The following is a 25,543-nucleotide window of genomic DNA, read 5'->3' on the forward strand; positions in this document are numbered from 1 at the left end:
CCTTGGATTGTAAGCTCACTGGAGCAGGGACTGATGGGAATGGGATAGGGGCCTTAGATTGTAAGCTCACTGGGGCAGGGACTGATGGGAATGTGATAGGGGCCTTAGATTGTAAGCTCACTGGGGCAGGGGCTGATGGGAATGGGATAGGGACCTTAGATTGTAAGCTCACTGGGGCAGGGACTGATGGGAATGGGATAGGGACCTTAGATTGTAAGCTCACTGGAGCAGGGACTGATGGGAATGTGATAGGGGCCTTAGATTGTAAGCTCACTGGGGCAGGGACTGATGGGAATGGATAGGGACCTTAGATTGTAAGCTCACTGGAGCAGGGACTGATGGGAATGGGATAGGGGCCTTAGATTGTAAGCTCACTGGGGCAGGGACTGATGGGAATGGGATAGGGACCTTAGATTGTAAGCTCACTGGAGCAGGGACTGATGGGAATGTGATAGGGGCCTTAGATTGTAAGCTCACTGGGGCAGGGACTGATGGGAATGGGATAGGGACCTTAGATTGTAAGCTCACTGGGGCAGGGACCCTAGATTGTAAGCTCACTGGGGCAGGGGCTGATGGGAATGGGATAGGGACCTTAGATTGTAAGCTCACTGGGGCAGGGACTGATGGGAATGGGATAGGGACCTTAGATTGTAAGCTCACTGGGGCAGGGACTGATGGGAATGGGATAGGGACCTTAGATTGTAAGCTCACTGGGGGCAGGGACTGATGGGAATGGATAGGGACCTTAGATTGTAAGCTCACTGGGGCAGGGACTGATGGGAATGGGATAGGGACCTTAGAGTGTAAGCTCACTGGGGCAGGGACTGATGGGAATGGGATAGGGACCTTAGAGTGTAAGCTCACTGGGGCAGGGACTGATGGGAATGGGATAGGGACCTTAGAGTGTAAGCTCACTGGGGCAGGGACTGATGGGAATGTGATAGGGACATTAGATTGTAAGCTCACTGGGGCAGGGACTGATGGGAATGGGATAGGGGCCTTTAGATTGTAAGCTCACTGGGGCAGGGGCTGATGGGAATGGGATAGGGACCTTAGATTGTAAGCTCACTGGGGCAGGGACTGATGGGAATGGGATAGGGGCCTTAGATTGTAAGCTCACTGGGGCAGGGGCTGATGGGAATGGGATAGGAACCTTAGATTGTAAGCTCACTGGGGCAGGGGCTGATGGGAATGTGATAGGGACCTTAGATTGTAAGCTCACTGGGGCAGGGGCTGATGGGAATGGGATAGGGACCTTAGATTGTAAGCTCACTGGGGCAGGGGCTGATGGGAATGTGATAGGGACCTTAGATTGTAAGCTCACTGGGGCAGGGGCTGATGGGAATGGGATAGGAACCTTAGATTGTAAGCTCACTGGGGCAGGGGCTGATGGGAATGTGATAGGGACCTTAGATTGTAAGCTCACTGGGGCAGGGACTGATGGGAAGGGGATAGGGACCTTAGATTGTAAGCTCACTGGGGCAGGGACTGATGGGAATGGGATAGGGGCCTTAGATTGTAAGCTCACTGGGGCAGGGACTGATGGGAATGGGATAGGAACCTTAGATTGTAAGCTCACTGGGGCAGGGGCTGATGGGAATGTGATAGGGACCTTAGATTGTAAGCTCACTGGGGCAGGGGCTGATGGGAATGGGATAGGGACCTTAGATTGTAAGCTCACTGGGGCAGGGGCTGATGGGAATGTGATAGGGAGCTTAGATTGTAAGCTCACTGGGGCAGGGGCTGATGGGAATGGGATAGGGACCTTAGATTGTAAGCTCACTGGGGCAGGGGCTGATGGGAATGGGATAGAGCCCTTAGATTGTAAGCTCACTGGGGCAGGGACTGATGGGAATGGGATAGGGACCTTAGAGTGTAAGCTCACTGGGGCAGGGACTGATGGGAATGGGATAGGGACCTTAGATTGTAAGCTCACTGGGGTAGGGACTGATGGGAATGTGATAGGGACATTAGATTGTAAGCTCACTGGGGCAGGGGCTGATGGGAATGGGATAGGGACCTTAGATTGTAAGCTCACTGGGGCAGGGACTGATGGGAATGGGATAGGGACCTTAGATTGTAAGCTCACTGGGGCAGGGACTGATGGGAATGTGATAGGGACCTTAGATTGTAAGCTCACTGGGGCAGGGACTGATGGGAATGTGATAGGGACCTTAGATTGTAAGCTCACTGGGGCAGGGCGTGATGGGAATGGGATAGGGACCTTAGATTGTAAGCTCACTGGGGCAGGGGCTGATGGGAATGGGATAGGGACCTTAGAGTGTAAGCTCACTGGGGCAGGGACTGATGGGAATGGGATAGGGACCTTAGATTGTAAGCTCACTGGGGCAGGGGCTGATGGGAATGGGATAGGGACCTTAGATTGTAAGCTCACTGGGGCAGGGACTGATGGGAATGGGATAGGGACCTTAGATTGTAAGCTCACTGGGGCAGGGACTGATGGGAATGGGATAGGGACCTTAGATTGTAAGCTCACTGGGGCAGGGACTGATGGGAATGGGATAGGGACCTTAGATTGTAAGCTCACTGGGGCAGGGGCTGATGGGAATGGGATAGGGACCTTAGATTGTAAGCTCACTGGGACAGGGGCTGATGGGAATGGGATAGGGACCTTAGATTGTAAGCTCACTGGGGCAGGGGCTGATGGGAATGGGATAGGGACCTTAGATTGTAAGCTCACTGGGGCAGGGACTGATGGGAATGGGATAGGGACCTTAGAGTGTAAGCTCACTGGGGCAGGGACTGATGGGAAGGGGCCTGTAAGTGAATGAACAGAAGGGTAAGCCGCCATTTTGGGCCCCGGTTAAGGCTTTGGGTTGAGCCCCTCCCCCTGACTGTCGGACGCTGCAGGGAACCTCAGGGGCTGGGCTTCCGGTTACAAGCTTCTCGCTTACTGATGACTGAGGAAGGGGCGTGGCTATTGGAACTTTCTCAGTGAAACAGGTGTTTGTGCAGCTATTGGCCAATGTAAGGAGCAGGAGGCGGAGCTAGAGGCCAGTCGGACAGGGGCCGGTGGGACTATTGGCTGTTAAGGAACCAGGAGATTGCGCAGGCGCAGTGTTACTACCATCAGGCGTTGCCGGAATATTAGCGAGCGTGGGCGTGTCCCAGGTGTGGGGAGGCGTGTCTCTGGATCTTTCAACTAAGGTGGGCGGGGCCGGCAGGTATAGTGACGCAGTAGGTGGGCGGAGTGGGCAGGTGAGGCGCAATGGCGGTCGGAAGGAGTTCGGAGAGGCGTCCGTGCGGATTCGGTGAGAAGCGGGAGCGGTACCGGGATATTTGGGCTTTTACTCTCGGAGCCCCGAACTCTTCCCTCAGAAACTCCCACCCGAGCTTCCTTTAGGGGCGGTCACTTGGGGCTGTGAGGGGGTGTTAGCTGGGGGGCCCACTGGGGGTGTTAGCTGGGGGGCCGGCTGGGGGTGTTAGCTGGGGGGCCCACTGGGGGTGTTAGCTGGGGGGCCGGCTGGGGGTGTTAGCTGGGGGGCCCACTGGGGGTGTTAGCTGGGGGGCCCACTGGGGGTGTTAGCTGGGGGGCCCACTGGGGGTATTAGCTGGGGGCCCACTGGGGGTGTTAGCTGGGGGGCCCACTGGGGGTGTTAGCTGGGGGGCCCACTGGGGGTGTTAGCTGGGGGGCCCACTGGGGGTGTTAGCTGGGGGGCCCACTGGGGGTATTAGCTGGGGGCCCACTGGGGGTGTTAGCTGGGGGGCCCACTGGGGGTGTTAGCTGGGGGGCCCACTGGGGGTGTTAGCTGGGGGCCCACAGGGGGTGTTAGCTGGGGGGCCCACTGGGGGTGTTAGCTGGGGGGCCCACTGGGGGTGTTAGCTGGGGGGCCCGCTGGGGGTGTTAGCTGGGGGCCCACAGGGGGTGTTAGCTGGGGGCCCACAGGGGGTGTTAGCTGGGGGGCCCACTGGGGGTGTTAGCTGGGGGGCCCACTGGGGGTGTTAGCTGGGGGGCCCACTGGGGGTGTTAGCTGGGGGGCCCACTGGGGGTGTTAGCTGGGGGGCCCACTGGGGGTATTAGCTGGGGGGCCCACTGGGGGGTGTTAGCTGGGGGGCCCGCTGGGGGTGTTAGCTGGGGGCCCACAGGGGGTGTTAGCTGGGGGCCCACAGGGGGTGTTAGCTGGGGGGCCCACTGGGGGTGTTAGCTGGGGGGCCGACAGGGGGTGTTAGCTGGGGGCCGACAGGGGGTGTTAGCTGGGGGGCCCACTGGGGGTGTTAGCTGGGGGGCCCACTGGGGGTGTTAGCTGGGGGCCCACAGGGGGTGTTAGCTGGGGGCCCACAGGGGGTGTTAGCTGGGGGGCCCACTGGGGGTGTTAGCTGGGGGCCGACAGGGGGTGTTAGCTGGGGGGCCCACTGGGGGTGTTAGCTGGGGGGCCCACTGGGGGTGTTAGCTGGGGGGCCCACTGGGGGTGTTAGCTGGGGGGCTGGGGGGCCCACTGGGGGTATTAGCTGGGGGGCCCACTGGGGGTGTTAGCTGGGGGGCCGACTGGGGGTGTTAGCTGGGGGGCCGACAGGGGGTGTTAGCTGGGGGGCCGACAGGGGGTGTTAGCTGGGGGGCCGACAGGGGGTGTTAGCTGGGGGGCCGGCTGGGGGTGTTAGCTGGGGGGCCGGCTGGGGGTGTTAGCTGGGGGGCCGGCTGGGGGTGTTAGCTGGGGGGCCGACAGGGGGTGTTAGCTGGGGGGCCGGCTGGGGGTGTTAGCTGGGGGGCCGGCTGGGGGTGTTAGCTGGGGGGCCGGCTGGGGGTGTTAGCTGGGGGTGTTAGCTGGGGGGCCCACTGGGGGTGTTAGCTGATTATAGTATCAGGGGGAGGATTCCCTGCAGCCTGTGGGAGGGGTAATAACATGGGTAATTGTATCAGGGGGAGGGGGGGTATATAAGGGTGGAAATCCCAGTATCAGGGTGAGGGGGGTATATAGGGGTGGGTATCCCAGTATCAGGGTGAGGGGGGGGGGGTATATAGGGGTGGGTATCCCAGTATCAGGGTGAGGGGGGGGGGTATATAGGGGTGGGTATCCAGTATCAGGGTGAGGGGGGTATATAGGGGGTGGGTATCCCAGTATCAGGGTGAGGGGGGGGGGGGGGGGGGGGGGGGGGGGTATATAAGGGTTGGTATCCCAGTATCAGGGTGAGGGGGGGGTATATAAGGGTTGGTATCCCAGTATCAGGGTGAGGGGGGTATTTAGGGGTGGGTATCCCAGTATCAGGGTGACGGGGGGTATATAGGGGTGGGTATCCCAGTATCAGGGTGAGGGAGGGGTTATAAGGGTGGGTATCCCAGTGTCAGGGTAAGGGGGATATATAGGGGTGGGTATCCCAGTATCAGGGTGAGGGGGGTATATAGGGGTGGGTATCCCAGTATCAGGGTGAGGGGGGGTATATAGGGGTGGGTATCCCAGTATCAGGGCGAGGGGGGGGTATATAGGGGTGGGTATCCCAGTATCAGGGCGAGGGGGGGGTATATAGGGGTCGGTATCCCAGTATCAGGGTGAGGTATATAGGGGTGGGTATCCCAGTATCAGGGTGAGGTATATAGGGGTGGGTATCCCAGTATCAGGGTGAGGGGGGGGTATATAGGGGTGGGTATCCCAGTATCAGGGTGAGGGGGGGGTATATAGGGGTGGGTATCCCAGTATCAGGGTGAGGGGGGGGTATATAGGGGTGGGTATCCCAGTATCAGGGTGAGGGGGGGTATATAGGGGTGGGTATCCCAGTATCAGGGTGAGGGGGGGTATATAGGGGTGGGTATCCCAGTATCAGGGTGAGGGGGGGGTATATAGGGGTGGGTATCCCAGTATCAGGGTGAGGTATATAGGGGTGGGTATCCCAGTATCAGGGCAAGGGGGGGTATATAGGGGTGGGTATCCCAGTATCAGGGCGAGGGGGGGTATATAGGGGTGGGTATCCCAGTATCAGGGCGATGGGGGGGTATATAAGGGTGGATATCCCAGTATCAGGGTGAGGGGGGGGTATATAGGGGTGGGTATCCCAGTATCAGGTTGAGGGGGGGTATATAGGGGTGCGTATCCCAGTATCAGGGCGAGGGGGGGGTATATAGGGGTGGGTATCCCAGTATCAGGGCGAGGGGCGTATATAGGGGTGGGTATCCCAGTATCAGGGCGAGGGGGGGGGGGTATATAGGGGTGGGTATCCCAGTATCGGGGTGAGGGGGGTATATAGGGGTGGGTATCCCAGTATCAGGGCGAGGGGGGGTATATAGGGGTGGGTATCCCAGTATAGGGGTGAGGGGGGGGGTATATAGGGGTGGGTATCCCAGTATCAGGGCGAGGGGGGTATATAGGGGTGGGTATCCCAGTATAGGGGTGAGGGGGGGTATATAGGGGTGGGTATCCCAGTATAGGGGTGAGGGGGGTATATAGGGGTGGGTATCCCAGTATAGGGGTGAGGGGGGGTATATAGGGGTGGGTATCCCAGTATAGGGGTGAGGGGGGGTATATAGGGGTGGGTATCCCAGTATCAGGGTGAGGGGGGAGTATATAGGGGTGGGTATCCCAGTATCAGGGCGAGGGGGGGGTATATAGGGGTGGGTATCCCAGTATAGGGGTGAGGGGGGTATATAGGGGTGGGTATCCCAGTATAGGGGTGAGGGGGGGTATATAGGGGTGGGTATCCCAGTATAGGGGTGGGTACAGGTGTTGGTGACTGGGCCAGTGAGCTTGCTTTCTATTCGCCAGGGCTGGAGAAGGGGCCGCGCCAGCTGATGAGAGTGGGCATCACCCTGATATTTGTGGGCCACGTGAACTTTATCCTGGGGGCAATAGTGCACGGGACGGTGCTGAGACACGTGGCCAATCCGGAGAAGCGAGTGAGCCCCGAGTACTGTGCGGCCAACATCATCTCCGTGGTGTCGGGGCTCTTGGTAAGTCGGGGGGCAGATTGGGGCCCAGTAACTGGCAGTTATTTGTTTGTGGGGGGGCATTCTCCTCTCCCATTAAGGGTATAAGGGGGGGGCATGTGGGGAAACCCCTTTCTGCCCAATGTGCCCAACAGGGTGTGGGGGGGTAGTTCATATCATGGCATGTACCCGCGGGCACTGACCCTCACTGACTGTGCTGTTACCATAGTTACTGATCCACCATCCTCTCTTCCCCCAGAGCATCTCAACCGGAATCTGTGCCATCCTGGCATCGCGCAACCTGAGGAGAGTCCAGATAGTGAGTGCGAGTGAGTGGGGGGGCAGTTTTGGTGGTGAGTGTGTGGGGGGATCGTGGGGCTCCCGGTGGGCGGGGCTAATGCACTATTTGCCTCTGTGCAGCAGTGGGCGCTGCTGGTCCTGTCGCTGCTCAACTCCCTGCTCTCGGCCGCCTGCTTTGTGGGGCTCCTCCTCGCCGTGGCGCTCACCATCACTAATGGGGGGAAGAATCTGGTCTCGGGGTGCAATTCCACAGTTCTGCCCGCCGACGCCCGCTCTGTCCAGATGAGCAACGAGTGCCCGTTTGATACCACACGGATCTATGTGAGTGTCTGGCTGCACCCCCTGCTGGGGGGATTGGGGGGCTCTGTGCCGGGGTGGGGGTTTGGGGCACCCCCTGCTGGGGGGCTCTGTGCCAGGGTGGGGGTTTGGGGCACCCCCTGCTGGGGGATTGGGGGGCTCTGTGCCAGGGTGGGGGTTTGGGGCACCTCCTGCTGAGGGATTTGGGGGCTCTGTGCCGGGGTGGGGGTTTGGGGCACCCCCTGCTGGGGGATTGGGGGGCTCTGTGCCGGGGTGGGGGTTTGGGGCACCCCCTGCTGTGGAGATTGGGGGGCTCTGTGCCGGGGTGGGGGTTTGGGACACCCTCTGCTGGGGGGATTGGGGGGCTCTGTGCCGGGGTGGGGGTTTGGGACACCCCCTGCTGGGGGGATTGGGGGGCTCTGTGCTGGGGTGGGGGTTTGGGACACCCCCTGCTGGGGGGATTGGGGGGGCTCTGTGCCGGGGTGGGGGTTTGGGGCACCCCCTGCTGGGGGGATTGGGGGGCTCTGTGCCGGGGTGGGGGTTTCGGACACCCCCTGCTTGGGGGATTGGGGGACTCTGTGCCAGGGTGGGGGTTTGGGGCACCCCCTGCTGAGGGATTGGGGGGGCTCTGTGCCGGGTTTGGGGCACCCCCTGCTGGGGGGATTGGGGGGCTCTGTGCCGGGGTGGGGGTTTGGGGCACCCCCTGCTGGGGGGATTGGGGGGCTCTGTGCCGGGGTGGGGGTTTGGGGCACCCCCTGCTGTGGGGATTGGGGGGCTCTGTGCCAGGGTGGGGGTTTGGGGCACCCCCTGCTGGGGGATTGGGGGGCTCTGTGCCGGGATGGGGGTTTGGGGCACCCCCTGCTGTGGGGATTGGGGGGCTCTGTGCCAGGGTGGGGGTTTGGGGCACCCCCTGCTGGGGGATTGGGGGGCTCTGTGCCAGGGTGGGGGTTTGGGGCACCCCCTGCTGTGGGGATTGGGGGGCTCTGTGCCAGGGTGGGGGTTTGGGGCACCCCCTGCTGGGGGTTTTGGGGGCTCTGTGCCGGGGTGGGGGTTTTGGGGGCTCTGTGCCGGGGTGGGGGTTTGGGGCAACTTCTGCTGGGGGATTGGGGGGCTCTGTGCCGGGGTGTGCCCACACTGTAATGCCCTCGCTCTGATTGCAGGACACCACCCTGGCGCTCTGGTTTCCCTCCATGTTCCTGTCGGCGGTGGAGGCGGCGCTGTCGGTTCGGTGCTGCGTGGTTGCGTTCATACTGCGAGGGATTGGCCCCTGCGGGCAGTCGTACCTCAGGGAACGGGTAAGTATTGTACTGGGGGGCTGGCATAGCGGGGGGCCCTATAAGTGTTGGTATGGCCTGTACCCCCCCCTTAATGCAACTGGCACTGAATGCCACCCTGATGCCCCTCTTCTCCCAGATGCAGGAGGAGGAGGCAGAGAAGGAGCGCTTGGAGGAGGGTCCCAGGCCGGAGACCCACCAGCTGATTGAGGCCACAGCCTAGGGAGGTAAGTGCCCTGTGTGGGGCTGTATGGCAGCTTCTTGGTGTAGAACTGTACCAGTGAGAGAAATAGATGCCCACCCTGGTGTATCCCACCCTGCGGCACTGTGTCTGGTTACAGAGCTATTTTTTGGTTGCCAGGGTTGCTGACCATAGCAACAAAAACACATTTCGATTGGGGGGGTGGGGTAGTAAATCTGTAACTCTCAGCTGTTTGTTTGTTGCAGGTCACTGGCCCCTCCCCTAGTGCCACTCCATTGGTGCAGGCCGCCAGCCTTTGTGTGTGGGGGGGTGCGCTACCCAGACAAATGGACTTTTGGGGCCCTTTGTGCCCAGGAGTGGGATTGGCTGCTTGGCCCCGTGCCACTGTATCCCTGGGGGGCCCTCGCCCCACTCCCTGGAGATTATGGGCAGACATTATGGGACTCCCAGCATGCCCCGTTGGGCCGTCGGCTGCACTTCCTGGGGGGCCCCTGGCGCCCGTCACGGGAGTTTTTTCTTCAGAAGATTTTCTGTTTACTGTCTGGAACGACTCGTTTTTTTTATTATGTTGAGTTTTGTTTTGTTTTTTAGTCAAATAAACTTTCCCTTTAAACATGTCACATGACTCCTGCAGTGAAAATCCTGAGGGCCCGGGCGGCCACGTAACCCAGGGAAGGGGCAACAAGGCATCCCGGAGTGACCACCTCGTTTTCCCTGGTTGCTAAGGAAAGTGGGGCCTTTGTAACCACATTGGGGAGATGCAGAGTGGAAATCAACTGATCCAAAAGTGACACCGTAGTTTGACTAAAGGGCAGCTCTGCCGTGTGATTGGCCCCTTGTCCCACTGGGAGCCCATATTGGGGGGGGGGGGGGGGGGGGGGGGGGGGGGGAACATATAAGGGGTGGGGCCTAATGCTAGAGGGCTTCAGGCTCTGCCCCCCCCCCAGCTGCTGTTGTGGCTACTGATGTACCTGGGGGAGAAATGGACAGAGAAAGGAAAATGCCCCCGGGGCTTAAACTGGTCCCATCGCCCCGAGACAATTCTGCTAATTAATCTTGTCCTGGATCCACAGCAACAGGTGCCATTTTGTGTGGAGGCTGTCACCATGGCAACTGTTGCATTCCCACAAGAACTTTTGTTTGTGCCAGAAAGGAGGAGCCTAAGTACATGCCCATGTGTGTCATAATGAGGGAGGGGCATGTGAGGAGGGCAGTGCCATTGGGGGAGGTGATCGCTGGGCATGGGGGGCGGGAAGGTAATGTGTGACTGCTGCCCTGCCCTCAGAATGGGGGCACCCTGCCCTGGGGGGGCCTGTACCACAGACTAAGCCTGGGCAGCTACATACAGTTACACAGATACTGACGGGGAGACCTCACTGCTCCAATGGGGGGCGCCACTTTCATCTTCAGAGATAACGGCCTCTGTTGCCATTGGTCTCTCTTAAAGCAACATGTTTGTTACAAACCCATCGGTTAATGGAGCTTCTCCCGCAGATAATCTGTTAGTCCCATGGGGCTAGCCATATTCTTCATTTCCCAGGGTGCCACAGCCATGTGACCTGTGCTCTGATAAACTTCAGTCTCACTTTACTGCTGCGCTGCAAGTTGGAGTGATATCCCCCCCCCCTCACCCCCAGCAGCCGATCAGCAGAACAATGGGAAGGGAGCAAGATAGCAGCTCCCAGTAGGTATCAGAATAGCACTCAATAGTAAGAAATCCAAGTCCAGCTTGGGACTCCTCCAGTTACATGGGAGTAGGAGAAACAATAGGTTAGCTGAAAGCAGTTCTAATGTGTAGCGCTGGCTGAAAGCTCAGACTCAGGCACACTTTACTGCTGCGCTGCAAGTTGGAGTGATACCCCCCCCCCCAGCAGCCGATCAGCAGAACAATGGGAAGGGAGCAAGATAGCAGCTCCCAGTAGGTATCAGAATAGCACTCAATAGTAAGAAATCCAAGTCCGGCTTGGGACTCCTCCAGTTACATCGGAGTAGGAGAAACAATAGGTTAGCTGAAAGCAGTTCTAATGTGTAGCACTGGCTGAAAGCTCAGACTCAGGCACACTTTACTGCTGCGCTGCAAGTTGGAGTGATATCCCCCCCCCTCACCCCCAGCAGCCGATCAGCAGAACAATGGGAAGGGAGCAAGATAGCAGCTCCCAGTAGGTATCAGAATAGCACTCAATAGTAAGAAATCCAAGTCCGGCTTGGGACTCCTCCAGTTACATGGGAGTAGGAGAAACAATAGGTTAGCTGAAAGTTCTAATGTGTAGCGCCGGCTGAAAGCTCAGACTCAGGCACACTTTACTGCTGCGCTGCAAGTTGGAGTGATTTGGATTTAGCAATTCTGGTTGTTGAGCAATAAGTGTGCCGTTGGTGCAAACGCCAGATACTCGGTGCTGCGCGTCGGGCCCGCGGCTGATCTCTAGATACTGAGTATCACTTTGTAAAGAATCTTCTCCTACTTCAACTACGACCAATGACATCTCTGCTCGGCGGCGTACATATGGTTAAACCAATCAGCAGTTATGCCTTTATTATTTTATCTACCTAATTTTGTCATGTTATTCGCATTAATTGTTAATATTGTTGAATATTTTTGCCCAGTGAGTATCAAGTTCTGCTCTTGCTCATCTTTTCTGATATAATTCCAACATAAGTCTTCAGGGTCAGACTGGGGGATGAAGGGCCCATCGGGGCTCCTGCCCCAGGGGCCCTGCTAGTGCCCTTCCCGCCACACCCCCCCCCCCCCCCGACGTCCTCCCCCGAGTGTGTAAATTTCACGCGCCATGGGAGGGACAGTCGGGCAGGGGGAGCGCAGGCAAGGGTTGGGGCCGCTGGGATTTTTGGGTTTTTTTGGTGGGGGGGGGGCAGCCGCTCTGGATGGGGGGCAGCCGCTCTGGATGGGGGGGGCAGCCGCTCTGTTTCCCACAAACTAAATGTCTCTGTACCAGTCGGGGATGAGCCCATATAGTTACGCAGGGACTTGTTACTGATACCCCAGGGCACTTATGTTCTGCTGATGCCCCAAATATCTCCAACATGAGCCCTTCACTTGCCCAGTTTCATTGTGACTGAAATGAATCTTATTTATGGTCCCTCGACAGAACTGACTGGAAATTTAAAGATCATTTCAAAAAATCGAAACTTTTACACAAATTCTTTAAAGTCACTGACCTGAACGATAGATGATATTCTGACATCAAATAATTCTAAGTAAAATGATAGGAGCTGATTGGGCGACATTGATCTTTCTGAGCAGTTTCTCTCCAGTTCAACAACATCTAATAAAGGTTTTGTTTGTTGGTCCCTCCCGAGCCCTTAGCGAGATCCCGCTGACTGCATCTCAATGCTACAAGGCAGACGGGATTTGTTCTTAACTGATAACAAAGACCATTTAGATCATCTCCCATTGGTTTGGGAAGCTCCGAAAGCTGTGATTGGGGGAGAGATTTCATTGTTTAGGGCTCTGGCACACGGGGAGATTAGTTGCACGAGACAAAACTCCCTGTTTGCGGGCGACTAATCTCCCCAGAATGCCATCCCTCTGCCATCCCTCTGCCATCCCCCTGCCATCCCTCTGCCATCCCTCTGCCATCCCCCTGCCATCCCTCTGCCATCCCCCTGCCATCCCCCTGCCATCCCCCTGCCATCCCCCTGCCATCCCCCTGCCATCCCTCTGCCATCCCTCTGCCATCCCCCTGCCATCCCTCTGCCATCCCCCTGCCATCCCTCTGCCATCCCTCTGCCATCCCCCTGCCATCCCTCTGCCATCCCCCTGCCATCCCCCTGCCATCCCTCTGCCATCCCTCTGCCATCCCCCTGCCATCCCTCTGCCATCCCCTGCCATCCCTCTGCCATCCGCTGCCATCCCGCTGCCATCCCCCTGCCATCCCCCTGCCATCCCCTGCCATCCCCCTGCCATCCCCTGCCATCCCTCTGCCATCCCCCTGCCATCCCCCTGCACCCCTGCCATCCCCTCTGCCATCCCCTGCCATCCCCCTGCCATCCCCCTGCCATCCCCCTGCCATCCCCCTGCCATCCCCCTGCCATCCCTCTGCCCCCCTGCCATCCCTCTGCCATCCCCCTGCCATCCCCCTGCCATCCCCCTGCCATCCCCCTGCCATCCCCCTGCCATCCCCCTGCCATCCCCCTGCCATCCCCCTGCCATCCCTTGCCATCCCCCTGCCATCCCTCTGCCATCCCCCTGCCATCCCCCTGCCATCCCCCCTGCCATCCCCCTGCCATCCCTCTGCCCATCCCCCCTGCCATCCCTCTGCCATCCCCCCTGCATCCCTCTGCCATCCCCCTGCCATCCCTCTGCCATCCCCCTGCCATCCCTCTGCCATCCCCCTGCATCCCCTGCCATCCCCCTGCCCCCCCGCCATCCCTCTGCATCCCCCTGCCATCCCTCTGCCATCCCCCTGCCATCCTCTGCCATCCCCTGCCATCCTCTGCCATCCCTGCCATCCCTCTGCATCCCTCTGCCATCCCCTGCCATCCCCTGCCATCCCTCTGCCATCCCCCTGCATCCCCCTGCCATCCCCCTGCCATCCCTCTGCCATCCCCCTGCCATCCCCCTGCCATCCCCCCTGCCATCCCCTGCCATCCCCCTGCCATCCCCCTGCCATCCCCCTGCCATCCCTCTGCCATCCCTCTGCCATCCCCCTGCCATCCCCCTGCCATCCCCCTGCCATCCCCCTGCCATCCCCTGCCCATCCCCCTGCCATCCCCCTGCCATCCCCCTGCCATCCCTCTGCCATCCCTCTGCCATCCCCCTGCCATCCCCCTGCCATCCCTCTGCCATCCCCCCTGCCATCCCCTGCCATCACCCTGCCATCCCCTCTGCCATCCCCCCCTTGCCATCCCCCTGCCATCCCCCTGCATCTCCCCTGCCATCCCCCTGCCATCCCCTGCCATTCCCCCCCCTGCCATCCCTCTGCCATCCCCCTGCCATCCCCCTGCCATCCCTCTGCATCCCCCTGCCATCCCTGCCATCCTCTGCCATCCCCCTGCATCCCCTGCATCCCCTGCCATCCCTCTGCCATCCCCCTGCCATCCCTCTGCCATCCCCCTGCCATCCCCCTGCATCCCCCTGCCATCCCCCTGCCATCCCCTGCCATCCCCCTGCCATCCCCCTGCCATCCCCTGCCATCCCCCTGCCATCCCCCTGCCATCCCCCTGCCATCCCTCTGCCATCCCCCTGCCATCCCCTGCCATCCCCTGCCATCCCTCTGCCATCCCCCTGCCATCCCCCTGCCATCCCTCTGCCATCCCCCTGCCATCACCTCTGCATCCCCTGCCATCCCTCTGCCATCCCCCCTCCTGCCATCCCTCCCCCTGCCATCCCCCCTGCCCATCCCTCTGCCATCCCCCTGCCATCCCCCTGCCATCCCTCTGCCATCCCCTGCCATCCCCCTGCCATCCCTCTGCCATCCCCCTGCCATCCCCCTGCCATCCCTCTGCCATCCCCCTGCCATCCCTCTGCCATCCCCCCTGCCATCCCCCTGCCATCCCCTGCCATCCCCCTGCCATCCCTCTGCCATCCCCCTGCCATCCCCCTGCCATCCCTCTGCCATCCCCCTGCCATCCCTCTGCCATCCCCCTGCCATCCCTCTGCCATCCCCCTGCCATCCCTCTGCCATCCCTCTGCCATCCCCCTGCCATCCCCCTGCCATCCCTCTGCCATCCCACCGGTGAAAGTGTAAATTGTTTCCTCTCGAGGGAACTTGCGCAGTTTCACTGAAATCTCGCCGCCACGTGTGCCACATCCCACCAGTAATTTACATTTTCGCCGGTGGGAAGGCAATCCGGGGAGATTAGTCGCCCGAGACACGGGAGATTTGTTGCGGGCGACTAACCTCCCCATGTGCCAGAGCCCTTAGGGCTCATTATTATCGTAAGGTACAAAAAAACTTTCTAAACTTAAGTAAAAGGCAAAAAGATTTACAGGAGAATGCAAGTCAAAATGTAAAAAGCATCCTGCCCCATAGCCCTCCTATTGGTTAGTACAAACCCCACACTTTTGGCTCAGCCAATCACATAGTTACTCAGTAACACTTACTCACATTGGCTAGAACAGGCAGCCATCTCTAAACAGGTATTCTCCCTTCCTTTCCCTCCTTGCTTCATACTGCCCATGTGTTTCCTTCCCCCCCTCCCCTCTGCCAGATCCGCTTCTGATTGGCTGGTGGGCATGTGTAGCTCAGGATCAAGTTACACACATGCTCAGAGAATAGGAAGGCTGCTGCTGGCACCTACAGGAAGGGGAGAGAGATTTCAGTGACTGTAGGTGCCAGCCCCATATCTCAGAGAAGCGCAGGGATGTGGGAATGTAGATATACAGTAAGTACTTACACACATGCTCAGAAAATAGGAAGGCTGCCGCTGGCACCTACTGGAAGGGGAGAGAGATTTCAGTGACTGTAGGTGCCAGCCCCATATCTCAGAGAAGCAAGCAGGGATGTGGGAATGTAGATATACAGTAAGTACTTACACACATGCTCAGAGGATAGGAAGGCTGCCGCTGGCACCTACAGGAAGGGGAGAGAGATTTCAGTGACTGTAGGTGCCAGCCCCATATCTCAGAGAGGCGCAGGGATGTGGGAATGTAGATATACAGTAAGTACTTACGCACATGCTCAGAGAATAGGAAGGCTGCCGCTGGCACCTACAGGAAGGGGAGAGAGATTTCAGTGACTGTAGGTGCCGGCACCGTATCTCAGAGAGGCGCAGGGATGTGGGAATGTAGATATACAGTAAGTACTTACACACATGCTCAGAGGATAGGAAGGCTGCCGCTGGCACCTACAGGAAGGGGAGAGAGATTTCAGTGACTGTAGGTGCCAGCCCCATATCTCAGAGAGGCACAGGGATGTGGGAATGTAGATATACAGTAAGTACTTACACACATGCTCAGAGGATAGGAAGGCTGCCGCTGGCACCTACTGGAAGGGGAGAGAGATTTCAGTGACTGTAGGTGCCAGCCCCATATCTCAGAGAGGCGCAGGGATGTGGGAATGTAGATATACAGTAAGTACTTACACACAATGCCTTTAGCTTTACTTTTAGTTTATATTAACCTTTCATTGTCCTTTACTGAAGGCCCCAAGGCCTGGATTGGCTTTAGAAACAGCTTTTTGCTAAATAAAGTGATTTCCGTAACAAAGCTAATTCTATGCTTTTCAGTCGAACACAATTACACGACAGACAAACTAAACCAATTAGAATGAAAGCTAAAATCAACGTATTAACTAATGAGCCCAATAAACTAGTTGATATATTCCTATGAAAAGCTGCACGTAACTCCCATAACCCCCATAACTCCCCATAACCCCCCATAACTCCCCATAACCCCCCATAACCCCCCATAACCCCCCATAACCCCCCATAACTCCCCATAACCCCCCATAACTCCCCATAACCCCCATAACCCCCATAACCCCCCATAACTCCCCATAACCCCCCATAACTCCCCATAACCCCCCATAACTCCCCATAACCCCCCATAACCCCCCATAACCCCCCATAACTCCCCATAACCCCCCATAACTCCCCATAACCCCCATAACTCCCCATAACCCCCATAACCCCCATAACCCCCCATAACTCCCCATAACCCCCATAACTCCCCATAACCCCCCATAACCCCCATAACCCCCATAACTCCCATAACCCCCCATAACTCCCCATAACCCCCCATAACCCCCATAACTCCCATAACCCCCCATAACTCCCATAACCCCCCATAACCCCCATAACTCCCCATAACCCCCCATAACCCCCATAACCCCCCATAACCCCCATAACCCCCATAACCCCCATAACTCCCATAACCCCCCATAACAACTCCGAGACACAGACATTTACTTACTAACTGCAGGATCCCCCAAATTTCTTTGGAACAATTAAAAGATCTTAATGGACCAATTTTAATTGCAGTTATTTATGCCATTGATCATTTATAATCTAGAGAAGTGTGTGATCCTGATGGCCCCTCCCCCTACTTTTTATAAACTTCTGAAGGCCAAAATGTCTCCTTTCCTAACGAATCTATTTAGTGATATTCTACTGTCTGGGGATAACTTCCCTCTGGGGAACTTTCTAGCCTCAAAGTTACACCGAGAAAAGATAAAGATCTCTCTCTCCCCTCATCTTATTGGCCAATATCTCTATTAAAGGAAAAAGAAAGCCAAAGTCACTTGGGGGTGCCAAAATGTTAGGCACCCCCAAGTGACTTTGACCACCTACCTTTTACCCCGGGCTGGTGCCCCTGTGAGGAGGGAACAGCACCAGCCCGGGGTAGCTGCCGGCGCTTCCTTCCTTCTGATTCGCTGCGCGCGCATGCGCAGTAGAGTGAATAGTGGAACTTAAACATTAAAGTCGGCTTTTCACTCTACTGCGCATGCGCCCACCGCTGGCACTCAGGAAAAGGAAGCCAGGAAGAAGGAAGCGATCCGCTCCAGGTGCCCCGGGCTGGTGCTGTTTTCTCCTAACAGGGGCACCAGCCCGGGGTACGAGGTAAGTGGTTAAAGTCACTTGGGGGTGCCTAACATTTTGGCACCCCCAAGTGACTTTGACTTTCGTTTCCCTTTAAATCAAGATATTAAGTTATTATGAAGAATTCTGGCTGAGAGATTGTCCCCGATCCTTCTGTTCTCTCCGAAGCTCAAACCGGTTTTATTAAGAACATAAGAGTTTTACTCAATAGAATATTTTATACCAAGAAACATAAGATTCCTTGCTCCATCATTAATATTGATGCTGGGAAAGCTTTTGATCATTTGATTTGGGACCATCGTTTCAGTTGTTTGGATTTATTTGGAATTAATGGCCCAATTTATCTTTACATTCAATATCTTTAATCCCAAAACTCAAGTCATTTTAGGAGGTGCCCAATCCAAACCTTTATACATGTTTAAGGGCACTAGACAAGGCTGCCCCTTATCTCCCTTATTATTTAATGTAGTGTTAGAGCCATTGATTAGAGCTTTCCGTAAGGTCTCGCTAGTAACAAGCAGCACCTTAGGGTACGAGCACTCGCTGCTCATCCCAATAACTCTCTTAAAGCTGGTTTTCCTGTGAATTTTCAGTCCTTTTCAGGATATAAAGTAAATGCTGACAGGACTGAATCCATTTGGCTCTGTATCCGACTCTCTTTTAAATAAGCTGCAATTAAACCCAAAAACACAAGTGAAATATTTGGGCTGAACTGTCCCCATAGATGGAAATCACTTGTTTCCTTGCACTTCCCCCCCGCCATTAATAATACCCTCTCAGTGTGTAACAAACTGGCGCTTTCCCCACTCAATAGAAAAGGCAGACGGATCTTTCCCAAACGGATTTATTCTTTAATCAACTCACCTTTACTTATTAGACACTCGGATATTCGATTCTGCACTCGCGAAATTTATTTGGAATGAAAAAAAAATCGAAAATCTTTTTGTCCAAATGAAGGGAAACTGCTAAATGTCGGCTCAGTAAAAATACTGGATCTTAGAACATTTAAAGGGGACCCGTCACCCAGACATAAAAAGCTGTATAATAAAAGCCCTTTTCAAATTAAACATGAAACTCAAAGTTATTTTTTTAACAACACATCCATACCCATTATATAAGCATTTAAAAGTCCCAGCTGTCAGTCATATATTGCCTGCCCCGCCTCTATGCCTTAGGGGTGGGGCAGTCAGTTACTTTCACTTTCAATTCAGGACTTCTTAGATGTCACTGCCCTCCTCACATTGCCCCTCCCTCCTCACCATGTAATTGTGTAACCAGTGAATGGGTATTGAGCCCCCCCATACTGGCACCAGGCCCCCCCCCATACTGGCACCAGGCCCCCCCCCCATACTGGCACCAGGCCCCCCCCCATACTGGCACCAGCCCCCCCCCCATACTGCACCAGGCCCCCCCCCATACTGGCACCAGGCCCCCCCCCCATACTGGCACCAGGCCCCCCCATACTGGCACCAGGCCCCCCCCCCTACTGGCACCAGGCCCCCCCCCATACTGGCACCAGGCCCCCCCCCCATACTGGCACCAGGCCCCCCCATACTGGCACCAGGCCCCCCCATACTGGCACCAGGCCCCCCCCCATACTGGCACCAGGCCCCCCCACACTGGCACCAGGCCCCCCCCATACTGGCACCAGGCCCCCCCACACTGGCACCAGGCCCCCCCCCATACTGGCACCAGGCCCCCCCACACTGGCACCAGGCCCCCCCCCATACTGGCACCAGGCCCCCCCCCATACTGGCACCAGGCCCCCCCACACTGGCACCAGGCCCCCCCCCATACTGGCACCAGGCCCCCCCCCATACTGGCACCAGGCCCCCCCACACTGGCACCAGGCCCCCCCCCATACTGGCACCAGGCCCCCCCCCCATACTGGCACCAGGCCCCCCCACACTGACACCAGGCCCCCCCCCATACTGGCACCAGGCCCCCCCACACTGGCACCAGGCCCCCCCCATACTGGCACCAGGCCCCCCCCCCATACTGGCACCAGGCCCCCCCCCCCATACTGGCACCAGGCCCCCCCACACTGGCACCAGGCCCCCCCCCATACTGGCACCAGGCCCCCTCCCCCATACTGGCACCAGGCCCCCCCCCATACTGGCACCAGGCCCCCTCCCCCATACTGGCACCAGGCCCCCCCCCATACTGGCACCAGGCCCCCCCACACTGGCACAGACACAAGATTTTGGCAGGAGGCACAGTTTGCCTTAATAACAGTGCTACAAAATGGCGCCGGCCTGCTTGCTGCAATGGTGAATTCCAGTGATGAAGGAAATAAGATTAAAATAATGTATATACTGTAAGTGAAGTTTATTTTGCTTGACAAACACAATAGAAAACAATTTGTAATTATTTCTTATGGTGACAGGTTCCCTTTAACCCGTCGGCTCTAACGAGATTCCTTATTGAATGGATCTGTACCAAATACTCCCAGGAATAGACTCCACCTATTTGCTGCACGACACAGTACATGGGGCCATTTACCAAGAGGTATAAGGAACCCTCCGTATCGTATGGAAATATCTCCGGCCGCGGCTGCACTTTCCCTTTCCTACTGAAGCCCCTCCCACCCATGCAGCTCCTCCTACACATCAAAACATCATATTGCTGAACGACCCACTGGATCCAAACACTACTCTCTATTTCCCGCCATGGTTCCCTTGGCTGCCGATGGCTTTATCAGGGACAATAAACACAATGTTAGAGACAATATTAGAATTTAAAGACAAACCACATAATATAAAAATCAACATACTTTCTGGTGCATTCTGGGATATTTCTACCCAAGATAATCCTCCCTTAGAGAATGTGTCTGCTAAGCACTCTGTTTATCTGCAACACTCTGTATCCCCAACACTCTCTCTGTATCCCCCAACACTCTCTCTGTATCCCCCAACACTCTGTATCCCCCAACACTCTGTATCCCCAACACTCTCTCTGTATCCCCCAACACTCTCTCTGTATCCCCCAACACTCTCTCTGTATCCCCCAACACTCTCTCTGTATCCCCCAACACTCTGTATCCCCCAACACTCTGTATCCCCAACACTCTCTCTGTATCCCCAACACTCTGTATCCCCCAACACTCTGTATCCCCCAACCCTCTCTCTGTATCCCCAACCCTCTGTATCCCCCAACACTCTGTATCCCCCCAACCCTCTGTATCCCCCAACACTCTGTATCCCCCCAACCCTCTGTATCCCCCAACACTCTGTATCCCCCCAACCCTCTGTATCCCCCAACACTCTGTATCCCCCAACCCTCTGTATCCCCCAACACTCTGTATCCCCCCAACCCTCTGTATCCCCCAACACTCTGTATCCCCCAACCCTCTGTATCCCCCAACACTCTGTATCCCCCAACCCTCTGTATCCCCCAACCCTCTGTATCCCCCAACCCTCTCTCTGTATCCCCAACCCTCTGTATCCCCCAACACTCTCTGTATCCCCCAACACTCTGTATCCCCCAACACTCTGTATCCCCCCAACCCTCTGTATCCCCCAACACTCTGTATCCCCCAACCCTCTGTATCCCCCAACACTCTGTATCCCCCCAACCCTCTGTATCCCCCAACACTCTGTATCCCCCAACACTCTGTATCCCCCAACCCTCTGTATCCCCCAACACTCTGTATCCCCCAACCCTCTGTATCCCCCAACACTCTGTATCCCCCAACCCTCTCTCTGTATCCCCAACCCTCTGTATCCCCCAACACTCTCTGTATCCCCCAACACTCTGTATCCCCCAACACTCTGTATCCCCCAACACTCTGTATCCCCCAACCCTCTGTATCCCCCAACCCTCTGTATCCCCCAACCCTCTGTATCCCCAACCTTCTGTATCCCCCAACACTCTCTGTATCCCCCAACACTCTGTATCCCCAACCCTCTGTATCCCCCAACACTCTGTATCCCCCAACCCTCTGTATCCCCCAACACTCTGTATCCCCCAACCCTCTCTCTGTATCCCCCAACACTCTGTATCCCCCAACACTCTGTATCCCCCAACCCTCTGTATCCCCCAACCCTCTGTATCCCCCAACCCTCTGTATCCCCCAACACTCTGTATCCCCCAACCCTCTCTCTGTATCCCCCAACACTCTGTATCCCCAACACTCTGTATCCCCCAACCCTCTCTCTGTATCCCCAACCCTCTGTATCCCCCAACACTCTGTATCCCCCCAACCCTCTGTATCCCCCAACACTCTGTATCCCCCCAACCCTCTGTATCCCCCAACACTCTGTATCCCCCCAACCCTCTGTATCCCCCAACACTCTGTATCCCCCAACCCTCTGTATCCCCCAACCCTCTGTATCCCCCAACCCTCTGTATCCCCCAACACTCTGTATCCCCCAACCCTCTGTATCCCCCAACACTCTGTATCCCCCCAACCCTCTGTATCCCCCAACCCTCTGTATCCCCCAACACTCTGTATCCCCCCAACCCTCTGTATCCCCCAACACTCTGTATCCCCCAACCCTCTGTATCCCCCAACACTCTGTATCCCCCCAACCCTCTGTATCCCCCAACACTCTGTATCCCCCAACCCTCTGTATCCCCCAACACTCTGTATCCCCCAACCCTCTGTATCCCCCAACCCTCTCTCTGTATCCCCCAACACTCTTTGTATCCCCCAACACTCTGTATCCCCCAACCCTCTCTCTGTATCCCCAACCTTCTGTATCCCCCAACACTCTCTGTATCCCCCAACACTCTGTATCCCCAACCCTCTGTATCCCCCAACACTCTGTATCCCCCAACCCTCTGTATCCCCCAACACTCTGTATCCCCCAACCCTCTCTCTGTATCCCCCAACACTCTGTATCCCCCAACACTCTGTATCCCCCAACCCTCTGTATCCCCCAACCCTCTGTATCCCCCAACACTCTGTATCCCCCAACCCTCTCTCTGTATCCCCCAACACTCTGTATCCCCAACACTCTGTATCCCCAACACTCTGTATCCCCCAACCCTCTCTCTGTATCCCCAACCCTCTGTATCCCCCAACACTCTGTATCCCCCCAACCCTCTGTATCCCCCATCCCCCAACCCTCTGTATCCCCCATCCCCCAACCCTCTGTATCCCCCAACCCTCTGTATCCCCCCAACCCTCTGTATCCCCCAACACTCTGTATCCCCCCAACCCTCTGTATCCCCCAACACTCTGTATCCCCCCAACCCTCTGTATCCCCCAACCCTCTGTATCCCCCAACCCTCTGTATCCCCCAACACTCTGTATCCCCCAACCCTCTGTATCCCCCAACACTCTGTATCCCCCCAACCCTCTGTATCCCCCAACACTCTGTATCCCCCAACCCTCTCTCTGTATCCCCAACCCTCTGTATCCCCCAACACTCTCTGTATCCCCCAACCCTCTCTTCTCTCTGTATCCCCAACCTTCTGTATCCCCCAACACTCTCTGTATCCCCCAACACTCTGTATCCCCAACCCTCTGTATCCCCCAACACTCTGTATCCCCCAACCCTCTGTATCCCCCAACACTCTGTATCCCCAACCCTCTGTATCCCCCAACACTCTCTGTATCCCCCAACACTCTGTATCCCCAACCCTCTGTATCCCCCAACACTCTCTGTATCCCCCAACACTCTGTATCCCCAACCCTCTGTATCCCCCCAACCCTCTGTATCCCCCAACCCTCTGTATCCCCCAACCCTCTGTATCCCCCAACACTCTGTATCCCCCAACCCTCTCTCTGTATCCCCAACCCTCTGTATCCCCCAACACTCTGTATCCCCAACACTCTGTATCCCCAACACTCTGTATCCCCAACACTCTGTATCCCCCAACACTCTGTATCCCCCAACCCTCTCTCTGTATCCCCCAACACTCTGTATCCCCCAACACTCTGTATCCCCCAACCCTCTCTCTGTATCCCCCAACCCTCTCTCTGTATCCCCCAACACTCTGTATCCCCCAACCCTCTGTATCCCCCAACACTCTGTATCCCCCAACCCTCTCTCTGTATCCCCCAACACTCTGTATCCCCCAACACTCTGTATCCCCCAACCCTCTGTATCCCCCAACCCTCTGTATCCCCCAACACTCTGTATCCCCCAACCCTCTCTCTGTATCCCCCAACACTCTGTATCCCCAACACTCTGTATCCCCAACACTCTGTATCCCCCAACCCTCTCTCTGTATCCCCAACCCTCTGTATCCCCCAACACTCTGTATCCCCCCAACCCTCTGTATCCCCCATCCCCCAACCCTCTGTATCCCCCATCCCCCAACCCTCTGTATCCCCCAACCCTCTGTATCCCCCCAACCCTCTGTATCCCCCAACACTCTGTATCCCCCCAACCCTCTGTATCCCCCAACACTCTGTATCCCCCCAACCCTCTGTATCCCCCAACCCTCTGTATCCCCCAACCCTCTGTATCCCCCAACACTCTGTATCCCCCAACCCTCTGTATCCCCCAACACTCTGTATCCCCCCAACCCTCTGTATCCCCCAACACTCTGTATCCCCCAACCCTCTCTCTGTATCCCCAACCCTCTGTATCCCCCAACACTCTCTGTATCCCCCAACCCTCTCTCTGTATCCCCAACCTTCTGTATCCCCCAACACTCTCTGTATCCCCCAACACTCTGTATCCCCAACCCTCTGTATCCCCCAACACTCTGTATCCCCCAACCCTCTGTATCCCCCAACACTCTGTATCCCCCAACACTCTCTGTATCCCCCAACACTCTGTATCCCCAACCCTCTGTATCCCCCAACACTCTCTGTATCCCCCAACACTCTGTATCCCCAACCCTCTGTATCCCCCCAACCCTCTGTATCCCCCAACCCTCTGTATCCTCCAACCCTCTGTATCCCCCAACACTCTGTATCCCCCAACCCTCTCTCTGTATCCCCAACCCTCTGTATCCCCCAACACTCTGTATCCCCAACACTCTGTATCCCCCAACACTCTCTGTATCCCCCAACACTCTGTATCCCCAACCCTCTGTATCCCCCAACACTCTGTATCCCCCAACCCTCTGTATCCCCCAACACTCTGTATCCCCCAACCCTCTCTCTGTATCCCCCAACACTCTGTATCCCCCAACACTCTGTATCCCCCAACCCTCTGTATCCCCAACCCTCTGTATCCCCCAACACTCTGTATCCCCCAACACTCTCTGTATCCCCCAACACTCTGTATCCCCAACCCTCTGTATCCCCCAACACTCTGTATCCCCCAACCCTCTGTATCCCCCAACACTCTGTATCCCCCAACCCTCTCTCTGTATCCCCCAACACTCTGTATCCCCAACACTCTGTATCCCCAACACTCTGTATCCCCCAACCCTCTCTCTGTATCCCCAACCCTCTGTATCCCCCAACACTCTGTATCCCCCCAACCCTCTGTATCCCCCATCCCCCAACCCTCTGTATCCCCCATCCCCCAACCCTCTGTATCCCCCAACCCTCTGTATCCCCCCAACCCTCTGTATCCCCCAACACTCTGTATCCCCCCAACCCTCTGTATCCCCCAACACTCTGTATCCCCCCAACCCTCTGTATCCCCAACCCTCTGTATCCCCCAACCCTCTGTATCCCCCAACACTCTGTATCCCCCAACCCTCTGTATCCCCCAACACTCTGTATCCCCCCAACCCTCTGTATCCCCCAACACTCTGTATCCCCCAACCCTCTCTCTGTATCCCCAACCCTCTGTATCCCCCAACACTCTCTGTATCCCCCAACCCTCTCTTCTCTCTGTATCCCCAACCTTCTGTATCCCCCAACACTCTCTGTATCCCCCAACACTCTGTATCCCCAACCCTCTGTATCCCCCAACACTCTGTATCCCCCAACCCTCTGTATCCCCCAACACTCTGTATCCCCAACCCTCTGTATCCCCCAACACTCTCTGTATCCCCCAACACTCTGTATCCCCAACCCTCTGTATCCCCCAACACTCTCTGTATCCCCCAACACTCTGTATCCCCAACCCTCTGTATCCCCCCAACCCTCTGTATCCCCCAACCCTCTGTATCCCCCAACCCTCTGTATCCCCCAACACTCTGTATCCCCCAACCCTCTCTCTGTATCCCCAACCCTCTGTATCCCCC

The 25,543-nt window shown here is 56.8% G+C and overlaps 1 protein-coding gene across 2 annotated transcripts; it reads left to right on the top strand.

Annotated features, from left to right (window-relative positions):
* Positions 1-3,161: 3,161 nt before the first annotated feature.
* On the top strand, positions 3,162-9,565 carry krtcap3 (keratinocyte associated protein 3). Of its 2 annotated transcripts, none has more exons than XM_031901624.1 (7): positions 3,162-3,272; positions 6,714-6,898; positions 7,134-7,193; positions 7,298-7,495; positions 8,632-8,766; positions 8,885-8,972; positions 9,193-9,565. In XM_031901624.1, exons 1-6 carry the CDS (start codon positions 3,230-3,232, stop codon positions 8,966-8,968), a joined length of 705 nt encoding a protein of 234 aa, XP_031757484.1. In that variant the 5' UTR covers positions 3,162-3,229; the 3' UTR covers positions 8,969-8,972; positions 9,193-9,565.
* The last annotated feature ends 15,978 nt before the right edge of the window (positions 9,566-25,543 follow it).

This window comes from Xenopus tropicalis, chromosome 5 (genome assembly GCF_000004195.4).
Source record: "Xenopus tropicalis strain Nigerian chromosome 5, UCB_Xtro_10.0, whole genome shotgun sequence".
Lineage (NCBI taxonomy): Eukaryota > Metazoa > Chordata > Amphibia > Anura > Pipidae > Xenopus > Xenopus tropicalis.

Excerpts from the sequence above, each read along its gene's own strand:
- krtcap3 (XM_031901624.1), top strand. The coding sequence starts at position 3,230 with ATGGCGGTCGGAAGGAGTTCGGAGAGGCGTCCGTGCGGATTCG. Across the intron at positions 7,496-8,631 it reads TTGATACCACACGGATCTAT|GACACCACCCTGGCGCTCTG; the intron begins GTGAGTGTCTGG and ends CTCTGATTGCAG. Across the intron at positions 8,767-8,884 it reads AGTCGTACCTCAGGGAACGG|ATGCAGGAGGAGGAGGCAGA; the intron begins GTAAGTATTGTA and ends CTCTTCTCCCAG.